The following is a 14098-nucleotide window of genomic DNA, read 5'->3' on the forward strand; positions in this document are numbered from 1 at the left end:
TGGAGAACAACATCAGTTCGGTTCGAGTCGAGACGTGACGCGTGCGAGGCCGCGACCCTCTTCAAGGTGCACGCGGCCGGGGGGCCTCCTGCGACATCACGACTTCGGGCAGACTCCCTACCAAGTGCGCGCGCGCGTGTGTGTGTGTGTGTGTGTGTGTGTGTGTGTGTGTGTGTGTGACAATAATTTCCCCATACCTCTCTGTCTTAGGTGCCGATTGGCGGTGTGCCCCCGCCCCCTCGGAAGATGCAGACGAAACGAGGCAAGGCGCCTGCACCCGCCGCAACCACTGCGGGGGATGAGCACGAGGAACTGGTACCGTAACGCATTGTCTCACATACACTGTAAAACAAGAGGGAGTTGTCTTAAAAATGAGAAGTTAATGTGTGTGGCTGTTTAATTTTTCTCACTGCAATGAGCCATGTCACCATAGATGGGTTTGTCGTGACAAACCAAAATAGCCATGACCTTCTTATTTTCAATGAGACGACCATTTTTGCAGTGTACAGTAGTAACGAGGGTTGTTCTCGTGCCCTCAGACGCTGCAGCGGCTGCCCGACGTTCGGGTCCCCGACTGCTTCAGTACTCTGCCCGACGTGCCCCTGCTCAAGGCGCTGTCCCACCTGGCCGCCGACGACCTGGTGGCCGCGGGGACCGCGAGCGCCCGGCTGGGCGCGCTGACCGGGGCGCACCGGTCGCTGTGGCGGGGCAAGGGCGACGTCGAGGTGGAGAGCGCGGAGGGGCTGCGCGTCCTGGTGCAGGTCGCGCCGCCCGTCGACTGGCTGCAGCTGAGGGTGCTCTCCTACGAGCAGTTCTACGCCACGTTCACGGAGAGCTTCGGCAGGTGTGGTCCGGGACAAGTGTTGCCAATAACGGCTCTTCCGCTGCAGCTGCACTTCACTAACCACCCGCCCGCCCTCTCCCCTCCTGTCTGCAGTGACGCGGTGACCAGGCTGACGGTGGAGGGCCCCGGCGTGGAGCTCGCCGCCAGCCTCGTCCGGGACCTGGCGCCGACCCTGAGGCGGCTCGAGGTGTCGCGGCTCGACGTGGACATGCTCCTGGACGCGCTGCGGGCGGCGCGACGCCTGCACACCCTGGCCGTCACGGTGGCGTCCGGCCGGGGCGCGGTGACCGCCAACCGGCCGCAGGTGAGTGCGGCGAAGTGTCCGAGTACGTAGGCGTGCGCGAGGCGACCCCACCGACACCGCGTGTCTAACGATGTGCTGTTTGCAGGAGGATGTGAAGCTGCCCAGGCTGCGTTCCCTGGAATTGCACTGCGATTCCGACCTGGCGCCGAGCACGGTCACGCTCGCGACCCTGCAATCGCTGGTGCAAGGACACTCGTAAGCACCACGACACGTAGGCGCCTCCTCCACCGAAGTTGGCACTAGAAGCTCAAGCGTACACCGATTTTTCTTGATTTTTTTAGGCTGATTATTTATTGATTGTTAATTACTTTTCCCGTCGCAGGGCCCAGCTGCGCTCCGTGTCGCTGTGCTCGCCGCGGCTGCTGCCGCTGCTGGACGCGTGCCCCCGCGACCTCCGCCGGCTGACCGTGGCGCTGGGCCCGGGCCTGGCCGCGCTCCTGCGCGCCAGGATGCAGGGCCTGCGCGAGCTCGCCGTCGACATGCTCGGGGGCCCCGGCGGTGGCGGTGCCGGGCACTGGGACGCTGCTCGGCGCGAGGTACGTACCATGGCGCCTTACGGGCAGAGCGAGTTAGCAAACTCGCCCGCATAATTGCGTCTTCTCGCTGGTGCACCGATTTTTCTGTTGTTTTTTTTTTCTTGGATTTTTTTACGCTTTCTTATTGTTTAATTCTGTTTTCAGTGAAGTAGCCAAGTTCCCTTTGTGACGTCCGCAGGTCGAGGGCCTGCTGAGGTCTTGGCGCGGGCCCCTGAGGCGCCTGAGGCTCGCCAACAGCCGCGCGGAGACGCTGCGCGCCGTGGGGGCGGGCGCGCTGGCCGGCCTCCGCCACCTGGACGTGGAGTGCCTCGTCGGCCCCGTGCAGCCGCTGCCGGCGCTGGCCGGCCTGCCCCGCCTCCGCTCGCTCGTGCTCCGCGACGCGCCGCCGCGCTGGTGGGCGTTCCACTGGATCCCCGCCGCCGCCATCCCCGCTCTCGAGCTGCTCGTCGTCGCGAGCGCCACGTCTTGTGCCCGCGCTCGGTGCCGATACGAAGGTAAGATTAATGCAAGGAATCCACTCAACAACAAACAAAAATCCAGAAAAAAAATAGAAGAAGATAAGGAAAAAAAGAAAAAAATCAGGAAGAAAACAGAAAAAATAGAAGAAAGAAATCAGAAAGAAAAACAGAAAGGGAAAAAAACGAGATAAAATCAGGAAAAAAATATAAAAAAACACGATGAAACAGGAAAATTGGTGTAGTACGCTTACGCTTGTATTTACGTATACGTAGAGGGCTTTTCAGAATGGTGCCTTCATTTTAGCTTTTTCAAAAATTCGTATCGTCGTCGCCTCTCCCGCTCTGGCAATAATTCCCATGTGCTTCTCCGCAGACTGCCCGGTGGTCCTGAAGCTGGTCCCGGTGCTGCAGGGCCTGGTGCTCCGCGCGCCCAAGTCCCTCCACGTCGTGCTGCGCTTGGCGTGCAGCGAGTCCTCGGACTCGGACTTCCGGTGCCCCGTGTTCTTCTTGCACGCCGCCACCGACGCCGACTGTCCGCTGTGCGCCGAGGCCGTCGCCGCTCTCCGCTCGCTCGACGACACCAACACCACAGAAGTGCTCCGCGTTGAAGTAGACTGTGCAAACTGTGCTTAATTTATTGTGGCTTCGAATAAAAACTATCCTAGCTGCTCCAACAAAAATAATCTTTTTGATCTCATTTTTCTCGAACTGGCTCTTAGCTCGGCCCTTTTTTGGCAGCCTGTATTGTACCAAAACATGATTTTTTGTCTCCGACAAATCGGTACTCTGTCCGACTGTTTGCAAACTCTTAACTAAGTCGTGGCTATCGAACTGCGTCGGTAATAAACCATTCCGGTAAAGCTGAAATGAAGAAGAATGTAAGGATATCTGCAATTTTCCACTACATCGTTAGTAAACAAACAACAATGGACGTAGAGGGTTAACTTTGTGCACACGGGGCAATAGCTTCCAAGTCGAAAAATGGGCTGGATTGTCCCTACTCCCTTCCCCATCTGGAGAGATCCTGGTTCCGCGCGCCGGTTAGGTGGGCAACCCACCGCGCGGGCGCGCCCGGGGGGATGGCCTGACTGCTCGGCGCCACTGCCCTCACCCGACAACCCCTCCTTCACACAGGGGTTGAGAGAACCAATCAACGCGGTCCAACGCTGAAACTACTCGTGAAGCCGCCCCCCCCCCCTCTGTTTCCATCCGCTCCTGGAGCTGGTAGACTGACGGACCAAAAGTGCGAGATCAGCGCGCGTTCCCCGAGATGCAGATAAGCAAGCGCCCGGACGGCTCAGCCAGGCAGGATAGCGACGAGACACACGGGCGGGCAGTCCGGCTGCAGCACCCACCCCAGGCAGAGCGGAATGCCAGGTACCTCCTCGTCGTTCTGACCTTACGGAGGTACGTGTCTGCCGCCAGTTTGTTGTCTTGTCTGTAAGTACAATACTTATGTGTTACTTCGGCCAACGGACATAGAAGCTCTCGATTGGCCGACCGTTTACCCCCGCTATCGCTCTGAGCGATCACAGCGCGCCCTAGCGGCGGGCGCCGCGCTGGTCCCAAAGGCCAAACCGACAGGAGGACAGAGGAGGAAAGGACGCACGACAGGTATGCTCCATGCTCGCTACGTTTGTTCAGTTAGTTTGGTTTTGTTTCTCGTTGCTCTTTTGGAGTTTGCCGGCAGAGAAGGTGCGACAGATTTTCAGTCCGGGTTTAGTTTTGTTTTCTCCCCCGGTTCTTAACGTCGTGGGTGTTTGTGTGAAGTTTGATGAGGGAACGATGTTGATTGCAGAGACTTGGACTCTTTGAGCGTGCCTCTGTTTCAGGTTAGGTCACCCACCTGTTGGCTTGGTTCTGACTTCTTTAACTTTGACGAGCGCACCGATCTTTATGTCCACCTGTGAGGAGAACAGCATGTCGCAGACGGCGGATGCCGCATCTGCTGAGGATGATGGACTGGTAACCTAGCAACTAGTACCATTAGAGCCTATAAAGTAAAACATTTTCGACGTATTTGAAGCGAATTACCGCATTAAACGCAGTGAGAATGTGATACCTTAACGTGCACTTAATGCGGTAATGCGCGTTAAAAGTGCAATAGGCGCTATTGGGGCGACATATTCCCAGAACAACAGATGCATTTTACCCTCATATTTGCTATCAACTGCTCTGTAACTGTGTATTGGCGATTAAAAGTACCGGTTCCAACATCCAGCACTGCATATTTGACCGCCGAAACACAGAGTTCGTAGATTGTCAGTATTCTAACCCTACTTTCGGAAAGTACCATGATGCAGTAGGCTGTTAGTAAAACAAAATGTTGCTATCAGCATGCCCATTTACTTGCGGATGTTATGATCATAAGGTCAAATATGAGGTTATAAGGCCTTAAGTTGATAGGTCGGGTAGCGCCAACGCACTTTAATAGACCATTTCAGGCGAGGTGATAAGAAGAAGAAAAGAATCAACAAACCGGAAAAGCACTGCCTTCTAATCGCCCCCCACCCTCCGTCCCCCTTCACCCCTCGCCCAACTGTTTCCTGTTTTGGTGATTCTTTTCTTCTTCTTGTAATCGCGACTGAAATGGTCTATTGCGCATAAGCTGCAGGAATGCGCATTAAAATGGTGACACATTATTATTTGGTGCACATAACGCGCATTTAATGCGTTAATGCGACACCAATGTGTCACCCCTTATATATGCATTTATACATTGCATTTGAAGCGCGTACTGCATTGAGGCGCTTCTGGGGAGAGCCCATTTCATGGTCACTCTTTGCCCTCGCAGACGCTCACGCTGATCGACTTGCCCGACGTGGCCCTCCTGCGCCTGCTCTCCTACCTGCCCGCCAAGGACCTGGTGGCCGCCGGCCAAGCCAGCCCCCGGCTCGGGGCGCTCACCAGGGAGCACATGCCGTTGTGGCGCAGAAAGGAGGGCGTGTTCGTGTTCGACCACGTCGAGGGACTCGTCGACCTGCTGCAGGTCGTAGCACCAGTGCAGACCTTGGTCTATAACCTCAGCCAGTCACAAGAATTTTTAGCTGAATTCAGTTTTGTTGAGCCCGGCGGTAATCAGCAACCACTGGTCTCGCTCAAAGTGATTGCCCCCAATGTGGAGTGCTTTAAAATTATCACCAAAAAATCTGGCCCGAGACTTGTCGCCCTAGAGTTTTTCTTTTTCGAGCGTGGGCCAGAGGAGTTCTTCGCAGGCCTGCAGGATGCCACCGCCTTGGAAAACCTGACCCTGTACTGGGGTGATCCAGATGCTGGTGCCCGGTGTACTGCCAGGTGGCCGCAGGTGAGTGCGGGCGCGTCTGGGCCGGTCTGGGCACACCTGGAACTCGGCAACGGTTCTACCTTTTGTCTGCTTTACAGGGAGTGGTACTGGACAGGCTGGTGATCTTAAATTTGGCGTGGGGGAGGCTGCTCGTTGCGGACCCTGAGAACTTCGGGGCGGTCACCGTCCGCTTGCCAACTCTGAACTCCGACCCGTTCCAGGCCGTCCGGTCGCTGATACAAGCGCACAGGTAAGTGTCCGGGGAACTGCAGAGGGATGGACGGCGCTGCCGTCTCCCCCCTGACCCCGAGAACCCGCGGGAGGTCTCTGATGACCACGCTGACCCTGCTCGATAACCCCTCCCCCAGCGGCTTGCCATAGTGTCTTAATCGAGGCTGACTTGCCTGCAGCGAGAAGCTGCGTCACGCGGAGCTGAGCTCCTGGTACCTGCTGCCGCTCCTGAAACCCTGCATCCGAAACCTCTGGCTCCTGCACGTACACTCAGATGAAGGCGTGTCAACGGCGCTGCAAATACCCGAGCTGCGGCAGATGCCAGAGCTGAAGGAGCTGACCATCAACGTCGAGGCGTTTTCGCCAGAGGTACGCCTACTGACGCATCCCCCTCTCCCCTCGTGCTCGCCTGCCCTCCACAACCTCGCTGTCCTGTTCTCAGGTGGAGTCCTTGCTGAAGGCCTGGCCGGCCCCGAGCGATGTCCGAGTCCTTGAGCTCCGTGATTGCATTGATCTAGCCGTCGTGCGAGGACTAAGGGCGGGCAGGTTCAAAACCGTGATAAGTCTCGAGATAACCTTGGTTGGCCAGATTGAAAGTGACGTGGATTCCGGGCGACTAGAGGAGGGGCTCCAGGGACTACCCAACCTCGCGATGCTGCGTCTCTGCGCCAAGCGCGAGCAGCCCATGCCGTTGACCAAGCTACTCTCGCGCATCTCGGTCACCACCATTCCTGAACTGCTACTTGCCTTCATCGAGGACGGCCTAGTTACGTTCAACTTGGCCCCCATCACGCAGCACGATTATGCGGGCTACAAAGGTGAGTGCCTTGAAGTGGATCCCCCTGTCTGTGGTTTTGTTGTGCTCGTGCTCAGTGCAGGGCTCTGTCCGCAGACTGCCGGGAGCTAGTGCGCCGCGCACCCCAGCCGCTCCACGTTGTCGTCATCCTGAGGTGTGTGAGGGTGACGATGGGGTTTGGCGTGACTCAGGACATGGTAGCCACCTTGTTCTTCAGGCACTCCGTCGCTGAGCAGTGTGAAACCTGCGGTCTTGCCGAAACGAGCGTGTGCAAGTCGATCGGGGCCAACATTCACAAGCGTGTCCAGGTCAAACTGTGATTCACCCTCTGCTGTCACGCTAATTTTTGAATAAATAATGTTTCAAGAAAAACCGCATGTTCCTTTTCACGGCACCTACACATGGGAATGACAAATGGGACCACACTTTGAAACAGAGATTAACACTTTTGTTGTTTCGAATCAAAATGGCCTGTAGGGAGTAAACAGATAACTGTGTTGTTAAAAGCCGAAGCTGTAACGGGGCTCAGTCATCATTGAACTTGAACTGAACTGTCATCTGAAAGAGCGGGGTCGGCGGCGGCCTCGCTCCTCGTCGTGGCCACCGCGCGGAGCTCCCCCACCCAACTGAGAAGTTTTTGCGACGTTACGTCGCTATAGCGATGGAAAAATGGGCCTGAAATCGACCGCTTTTCAACAGTCGATGTCGACTGCCGAAAACCCGTCGATGTCAGGTCCATTTTTGTATCGGCTAACTACGTGAAAATCGATGTCGAAACGATATCGTCGCATTGATTTCTCACTGGGAAGGTGGGATTTCCTGGAGGTGCGCGCGCCGGTGGGTAGGCAGCCCACTGCGCAGGAGCGCTTGGCGGGCCAGTCTGTTGGTCCGCGCGAGGCGCTCGCCATCGCCAGCCCTCTCTCCTGGGTAGGGGCGGGGGGCGGCGGCGGCGAGAGGCAGAGAGGTGCTCGAGAAGTACCACTGTGTGCGAACGGGACTCTAACTGACGACAAAGAATCGACAGCGCGACATTTGAAGAACATTTTTGAAGAAATCTTCTACCAGTCAGTTAAAAGTGTTCCTCCTAGCGAGTCATCCACTTAAGTCGCGGGCCTCGCCTTGGTCGACAACCCTCAGTCTCAGTCCGCCGCCAGGTGTCACTGCGGTCGCAAGCTGACGAGCCAGACGCGTTGTTGAGTCGCCGAAGGTTTTGTTGGTGAAGTTGAAGTCTTCGCCTCGTCACCGTCACCTGCACTCGTTTAAAACCGGTACGTTTCTTTGTGCAACGGCGACGCCGTACCCCTTTGCTGGTAACTCCGCGCGGGGACGAAGGGATGGGAAATGTGAACCCCTGAGTGCGCGTCTCTGGTTTGAGGTTAGGTCACCTGTTTGCAGATCCCGCATCGCTCCCCTCGCCCTCCCTTCGAGCGCGATGGGATCTGTAACACCTTCAACCATGACAGTCGAAGGAGAGAAACTGGTAAGGAAGAAAAGTGTATTTTTTCTGTGTTTTTTTTGTGAAAGAATGAGCCGGGGGTGGGGGCTTTTGTGCATTTTTTTCGGTGCTCCTGTTTTTTTTTCGGCATTTGGAGTTGAAGATGGTGCAAAGACTTTACTATTCTCTGCATATTTTTCTCCGCTTTACTTGTTCTTAAAGTGTTAAAAAATAAAACAAAAAGTGATGCCGAAATTTGTGCCGCATACGCCCAGCTTTACCCTTCAAAAATATTATTGTTTTTATTTTAATCTGTGCAGTCTTTTAAGCTATTTTACAACTTTGCGCCAAACCTCACTCTTCCGCCTTTTTACCTATCTTTTTTTCTTCGACTTCGCGCCCGGCGATGCCCGCAGACGCTGCTGTCGCTGCCGGACCCGCCGCTGCTCAGGGTGCTCTCCCTCTTGCCCGTCGAGGCCCTGGGCGCGGCCGCGCGCGCTTGCTCGCGGCTTGGCGCGCTGACGCGGGAGCACCCGTCGCTGTGGCCGGGGCGGGGCGAGCTGGTCGAGTTCTGGGAGTACGAGGACCTCCTGGACCTGGTGCGGGTCGCGCCGCGCGTCGCCATCCTGAGGCTGTTCTCGGTCGACGAGATCGACGAGCAGAATGAACCTTACGCGTCCGCGCGCTTCAACTACCGCGACAGGTGGGCACCGCGGAGGGCTCAGCCAGCTCCTCCAGTGACAAGCTGTCGCCAGTCAGTAACGGGGTGTTCTGTTCTCTCTCCAGCAAGCTGACGGTGGGCACCGAGCACGACGTCGCCAGCCTCATCCTGGAGCTGGGGCCCAGCCTCAAGCACTTCGTCATGACCAAGTACCGGGGCGTCTCCCCGCTCGCCAGCCTGAGGGAGGTCGGCAGCCTGGAGACGCTGTACGTCCGGCTGGTGGACGGCGGCGGCGACCTCGACTGGCCGCAGGTGAGTGTGGCGTCGCGTCGGGCGGGCGCCCAGAGCGTCGTCCTCACAAAGGGGGGGCAACCCGACATGTCCACGGTAAATACGTCCACATCAGTTCGGACATAAATGAAGCGCTTTGCAAAATTATGTCCAATGATTTGGATGTAAATTAAAGCCTGCGATTTTTACGTCCACAGTGTGGATGTACTTGCGATCCGTGTAAGGCTGGCAAAAATAACTCCACAAAATCTGGCGCTTATTGTCGCCTCTGTGATTTACACATCATCAGGAATGACAAAAGGAACCAAAGAGTAAACGCCTTCCTGTATGTCTGTTTCTCCTCTGCATTGATAAACTAAGTTATCAACTGTTCAACACTTTTGAAGTGTGCAACAGAGTTGTTTTGCTCTTACAAGTGTAGCGCGCGACATGAGCGGCAATATGCACTGAGCCCAAACCGGGAATGTACCCCACGGTAACTCTATGAAAATCTTATGACTTTATCAAGGGTAGGAATGTCCTACGCTTAGAGCGTAGTCCTACAGTTTCTGAGTAGCACCAGCTTGATCTACACTCGGATGTGTGGGACTTTTGCCCCACTCTCGCAACTGTCGTACTGTTCGATTTTCAGCGTGATCACTCTCGAGCAGAACGTCATCCGTGTGATGTAAATGCGAAAAGACAAATGACAACAGATTTTGTGGAGCTATTTTCACCAGCCCCACACGGCTCGTAAGTACATCCACACTGTGGATGTAACAAACGCATCTGTTAATTTACGTCCAAATCATTGGATGTAAACCTGTGGACGTGTTTTCACTTCGCGCACATTCTGTGGACGGATTTACTGTGGACGTGTCGGTCCCGCCCCCACAAAGGAGGTCGTCCTGGCCGCGCCGACCCTGCAGCGTCCGACCGGTCTCTGTCCGCAGGACGCGGTGCTGCCCAAGCTGCACTCCGTGCAGCTGCACTGCGAGGACGACCACGTCCCGAGCGGAGCCACCCTGGACGCACTCCGCGCGCTGCTGCAGGCGCACAGGTAGATTTCCGCAAAATTTCATGTTGTCCGGGTAGAAACGGTTTTCCCTGTATTTTTCTGGTAAATTTTGGGAAAATTGAAAAGTGAATGGATTTTTTGAATCTTGTTTCGGTTTTTTCCTGAAAGGTTTATTTATTTCCCTCGCTATTTTTTTCGGGGTTTACTGATCTTTTAATCCTTATTGCTGCCACCATCCACCCTTGGCACCAGCACTACCAATGCTGTCAAATCTGAACTTTTTCTACGACAAGTTAAAATTTGCTAATTTAAATGTGATATTTGCTTGTAGCGGGCAGCTGCGCTTCGTGTCGCTGGGCTCGCCGCAACTGCTGCCGCTCCTGGAAGCGTGCCGCGGCCAGCTGAGGCGGCTGACGGTGGCAGCGGCCCCGGGGGTGGCGGCGGGTCTGCGCTGCGTGCAAGGGCTCGAGGAGCTCAGGATCATCCTGGACCACGACCGACGGGAGAAGGTGGGTGCTGGAGCGGCTCTCTCAACCAAGGGTGTACACCCTCCAAAAAATCAGGGGTAAAATAAAAAAAATAAGGAAAGATTAGAAAATTATTTTATTAAAACAATTTCTGTCTTGCGAAAAATTTGGGAAATTTTGGGGGAAAATGAGGAATAAGTCAACGAAAAACAGACAAATTGGTGTACTACCCTCGCTGTTGACCCGGCTGGACCAGGTCAACAGCAATTGCCTGTGACTCATGTGCGCTGGTTTTCAGGAGGTGGACGACCTGCTGCGGACCTGGCCCGGCTGCCCGCTCGTGCGCGTGGAGCTCGTGCACTGCGGGGACGCGACGCTGGGCGCGCTGGGCGCGGGCGCGCTCGCGGGCGTGCGCCACCTCGTCCTGGAGTCCCCCTACAGGCGCCTGCACGCCCTGGGCGCGGCGCTGGCCGGCCTGCCCGCCCTGTGCTGCCTGGACCTGCGCGCCGCGCCCTCGCCCGAGGTGCTCCGCGACGTGGCCGCCGCCGACATCCCCGCCCTGCAGCTGCTCATCGTCACGAGCTGCGACGCCTCCAGTAAGTATCGAACGCCGACTCGACCCATCGACTCTCGATGATATCGAGTGATATCGCAATATCGAATCAAATCGAGAAACGATGTGTCTGAAAATGATCCGTACATCGCGATATTTCTACATCGATATCGGGAGGATATCGATCCCTCGATATCGGACAATATTGTATCGATATATCGAAATATCTTGTTCGTCCGTGCAGAGCGCGACCGCGAGCCGCCCCTGCTGTGCGCCCGGCCGCCGTCCGACGCGGAGCTGCTGCCGGCCCTCGCCGACCTGGTGCTGCGCGCGCCCGCCCCCCTGCACGTGTGGCTGCGGCAGTACCGCTGGCGCCCGCTCGAGCCGAGGCTGCGGTGCCGCCTGCTGTTCGCGCACCCCGCCCCCGCGGAGCCCGCCGCGGAGCCCTGCCCCTGGTGCTGGCTGTGCGCGCCGGCCGCCGCCCCGCTGCGCTCCGACTTCCGCATGCCCGTCGAGTCCGCCGAGGTGGTGGAGAGCGCCCGCGTGCACCGCTGTGACTGTTGATTGCTGTTTGAAATACACCCTGTACACTCGGCGACGCCGAAAAAGCAAACTTGTGTAACTTTATTGGGAAAAGTGCGTGTGTGTGCGTGTGCGTGCGTGTGTGTGTGTGTGCGTGCGTGTGTGTGTGTGTGTGTGTGTGTGTGCGCGCGCGCTCGGAGGAGAAAGGGTGTTGGAGGGGGGGGCGTGAGTAGATAACGCTACACACAGCACCCGCCCGGGTAGCTTGTCTTTGGTCGCCTCACTGTTACTTTGCTGCTCGCGGGTTTGGGCCGAGGAGCAGGGTTCTGATTGGGTTAAAAGGCGTTCGGGCCCATCACGTGATCTTTTACGAAGCGCAAAGTAAGTAGTCGTGCTCATACGCCCTCCAACTCTACCGAACAGTCGGTGGCCCGTCGGCTCCGTGGCTGCAGCTGCTTCATCCCCCCTGACTGGACTCGCCACCTGAGCGAGCGCGGCGCCCTCTGGCAGCGGCCACGGTGGTAGGCCGACGGCGAGCGAACGAGGACGCAGCTAGTGGCGTTCGGTTTGTTGTATTTCGTGTGACCGTTTCCCTTTTTGGAGTTACGTCCGAATCTTTCTTATCCGGGTACGTATGTCGTTTATCGAGTGACGCAAGCCTCCTCTTTGCTCTGTTACCGGTACTTAACGTGTTTGGTTGTGTGGAGCGTGTTTGAGGTGTGTCGTCGGCTGCCGTCCCCAAACTGTGCCTCTGTTTCAGGTTAGGTCGCCCACCTGTTTGGTTTTGCCTTACGCACCGACCCTGCCCCTGTGAGGAGATATTATTATTGCTGGAGTATGGCGCAGACGACGGATGCCGCGTCCGTGGAGGACGACGGGCTGGTAATGTACAATTTCATTTATGTTCCACTCTGTAGAAGACGTTCACTGTCACTGTCCGCGTCTGCCGGCGCGGTGCCGGCTCCAGGGGATGGGAACGACTTAGCAGATGATACCTTAAAAACCTGTTGACTAAACATAAAGAATATGTAAGAAACTTTAAGGAGTCAGCTAGCTTTTACTCCCGATAAGTACAGAGAACCAAGCGCAGACCAGAAAACAATTTCTTTGGCGCAGGTGAACCGAGTGAGTGAGTGCCTGGCTGACCCACACCGTTCAAACGGGGTGGCGGGACCGGCTGTCGTTGGGGTTGAGTCCGCGCCACCCCCCGCGCGTGGGCGCGGGTCCCCGCGGCTGCCGGCAGGCGGCGCCCCCGCCCGGGTCTGCGCGCCGCGGCGCCGCCCCGCCGCGGCTGTGCCTCGCCGCCCCGCCGCTAGAGGGCGCGCGCCGCTCTACATCGCGTGCTCCGCGCGCTGCTGTTGCTGCAGCAGCGCGTCCAGCAGGCCCTCGCGCTCCCACTCGACGAAGAACTGCCTGGCGACCTTCCTCGCCGGCTCGCGGTCCAGGGCCAGGTCCCGGGGGTGCGGGCCGTCGCCGTGGTGCACGTCGACGAGGTTGTCCCAGACGAGCCCGAGCGAGTGCGGCGCCAGGATGAGCGCCGAGCTCGCCGTCACGTGCACCACCTCGGCCATCCCCCGTCGCCGCAGGTCCGCCTGGGGGAACAGGCAGATCAGAAAGCATGAGGAACCGTGGGGGGGGGGGGGGGCGCTCTTTACAAAGCACGGCATGCGTGGGGTCGCCCCCGCTCACCTTGATCTCGTCCAGGGTGGGCACGAGGCGGGCGCCCATAGCGGAGAGGCAGGCCGCCAACTCGGCGTGGTACTCGGCCAGCATGGCGTCGCGGCGGGCGCGCGCCTCGCCGCTCACGCTCGACATGAGGTACGTCAGGTCGCTGCTGGGCGAGCCCCACGTCGTGATCTGGAAGTCGATGAACCGGGCCTCGACGGGCTGCTCGGGGCAGAGGAGGAGGGATGAGTGTTAGGAGAGCACCCCGACAAGCACCCCGGTAGAGCACCCCGGTAGAGCACCCCGGTAGAGCACCCCGACGAGCACCCCGGTGAGCACCCCGGCGAGCACCTCGGTAATGCCGCAGGCGAGCACCCCGACGAGCACCCGGACGAGCACCCCGACGAGTACCCCAACGAGTACCCCAACGAGTACCCCAACGAGCACCCCAACGAGCACCCTGACGACTACCCCGAGCACCCCGACGAGCACCCCGACGAGCACCCCGACGAGTACCTCGACGAGTACCTCGACGAGTACCTCGACACGCGATAACCCCTTATCACCGCGGCAGTCAACCTCCACGGGCCCTATTCAATGTTTGCTCTATAATTCGCAATCTCTCGCTCCTGTCTGGCTGGCTCCTCGCCACGTGCTCGGCTCTCTCTCCGCCGTACCTTTCCGCCGGCGTCGTACTTGAAGAGCACGTTGCCCATCCACAGGTCGCCGTGCAGGCACGTGTTGAAGGCGCCGCCGCCCAGCGGGTCCGGGCGGTGCGCGGCCACCAGCCGCTCGGCGCAGTCGGGCTGCAGGCGGCGCAGCTTGGCCGCCGTGCTGCGCGAGAGCGCGTCCGGCCAGCGCTCCGCGTGCTGCAGGAACCGCGCGAAGCCCTTGACCTGGCGAAGGCGAGAAACATGGCGGGGGTGAGGCAGGGCAGGGGCGGGACCGAGGAGTAATTCATTCTTAATTCAAGCATACACCTATTTTTCTGATTTTTCTAATTTTCTTTAATTTCCTGATTTTTTTTAGTTTTAAAAAAATTAGTTTTGCTTAAC

General features: G+C 57.6%; 4 protein-coding genes across 10 annotated transcripts in view; 3 read left to right on the forward strand and 1 right to left on the reverse strand.

Annotated features, from left to right (window-relative positions):
- The first annotated feature begins 215 nt into the window (after positions 1–215).
- On the forward strand, positions 216–1738 carry LOC113206728 (uncharacterized). The gene is made up of 5 exons (XM_026422950.2): positions 216–315; positions 540–844; positions 938–1148; positions 1234–1343; positions 1471–1738. Exons 1-5 carry the CDS (start codon positions 247–249, stop codon positions 1736–1738), a joined length of 963 nt encoding a protein of 320 aa, XP_026278735.2. The 5' UTR covers positions 216–246.
- Positions 1739–3475: 1737 nt separating this feature from the next.
- Positions 3476–6818, forward strand: LOC113206705 (uncharacterized). Of its 6 annotated transcripts, none has more exons than XM_052271158.1 (8): positions 3481–3549; positions 3625–3837; positions 3941–4107; positions 4937–5446; positions 5524–5675; positions 5836–6025; positions 6099–6474; positions 6549–6818. In XM_052271158.1, exons 3-8 carry the CDS (start codon positions 4039–4041, stop codon positions 6770–6772), a joined length of 1521 nt encoding a protein of 506 aa, XP_052127118.1. In that variant the 5' UTR covers positions 3481–3549; positions 3625–3837; positions 3941–4038; the 3' UTR covers positions 6773–6818. The 6 variants fall into 6 exon arrangements, with proteins under 6 accessions (XP_052127120.1, XP_052127118.1, XP_026278704.1 ...); XM_026422919.2 differs by having other exon boundaries at positions 3975–4107; XM_026422917.2 differs by having other exon boundaries at positions 3980–4107.
- A 765-nt stretch (positions 6819–7583) lies between these two features.
- The window catches only part of LOC113206731 (uncharacterized), a 59151-nt gene continuing 52636 nt past the window's right edge, over positions 7584–14098 (forward strand). Inside the window, exons 1-8 of one of the 2 annotated variants that reach the window (XM_026422953.2) lie at positions 7584–7720; positions 7848–7932; positions 8304–8590; positions 8674–8860; positions 9772–9878; positions 10168–10345; positions 10602–10899; positions 11101–11460. In XM_026422953.2, coding sequence (XP_026278738.1) covers positions 7885–7932; positions 8304–8590; positions 8674–8860; positions 9772–9878; positions 10168–10345; positions 10602–10899; positions 11101–11420 — 1425 coding nt within the window. In that variant the 5' untranslated portion in view covers positions 7584–7720; positions 7848–7884 and the 3' untranslated portion in view covers positions 11421–11460. Of the gene's footprint in view, positions 7721–7847; positions 7933–8303; positions 8591–8673; positions 8861–9771; positions 9879–10167; positions 10346–10601; positions 10900–11100; positions 11461–12138; positions 12261–14098 lie in introns of those variants that run through there. The other variant, XR_008011575.1, reaches the window with a different exon arrangement.
- Positions 12416–13939, reverse strand: LOC127748615 (uncharacterized; the record flags this gene model as incomplete). Its single annotated transcript, XM_052271145.1, is given in 3 exon segments — positions 12416–12970; positions 13068–13265; positions 13721–13939. Coding segments are annotated over 3 exon segments (678 nt in total), but the record flags the coding sequence as incomplete, so codon positions are not given.

Source organism: Frankliniella occidentalis, unplaced genomic scaffold, assembly GCF_000697945.3.
Source record: "Frankliniella occidentalis isolate FOCC.00 unplaced genomic scaffold, Focc_3.1 Scaffold151, whole genome shotgun sequence".
NCBI classification, from domain to species: domain Eukaryota; kingdom Metazoa; phylum Arthropoda; class Insecta; order Thysanoptera; family Thripidae; genus Frankliniella; species Frankliniella occidentalis.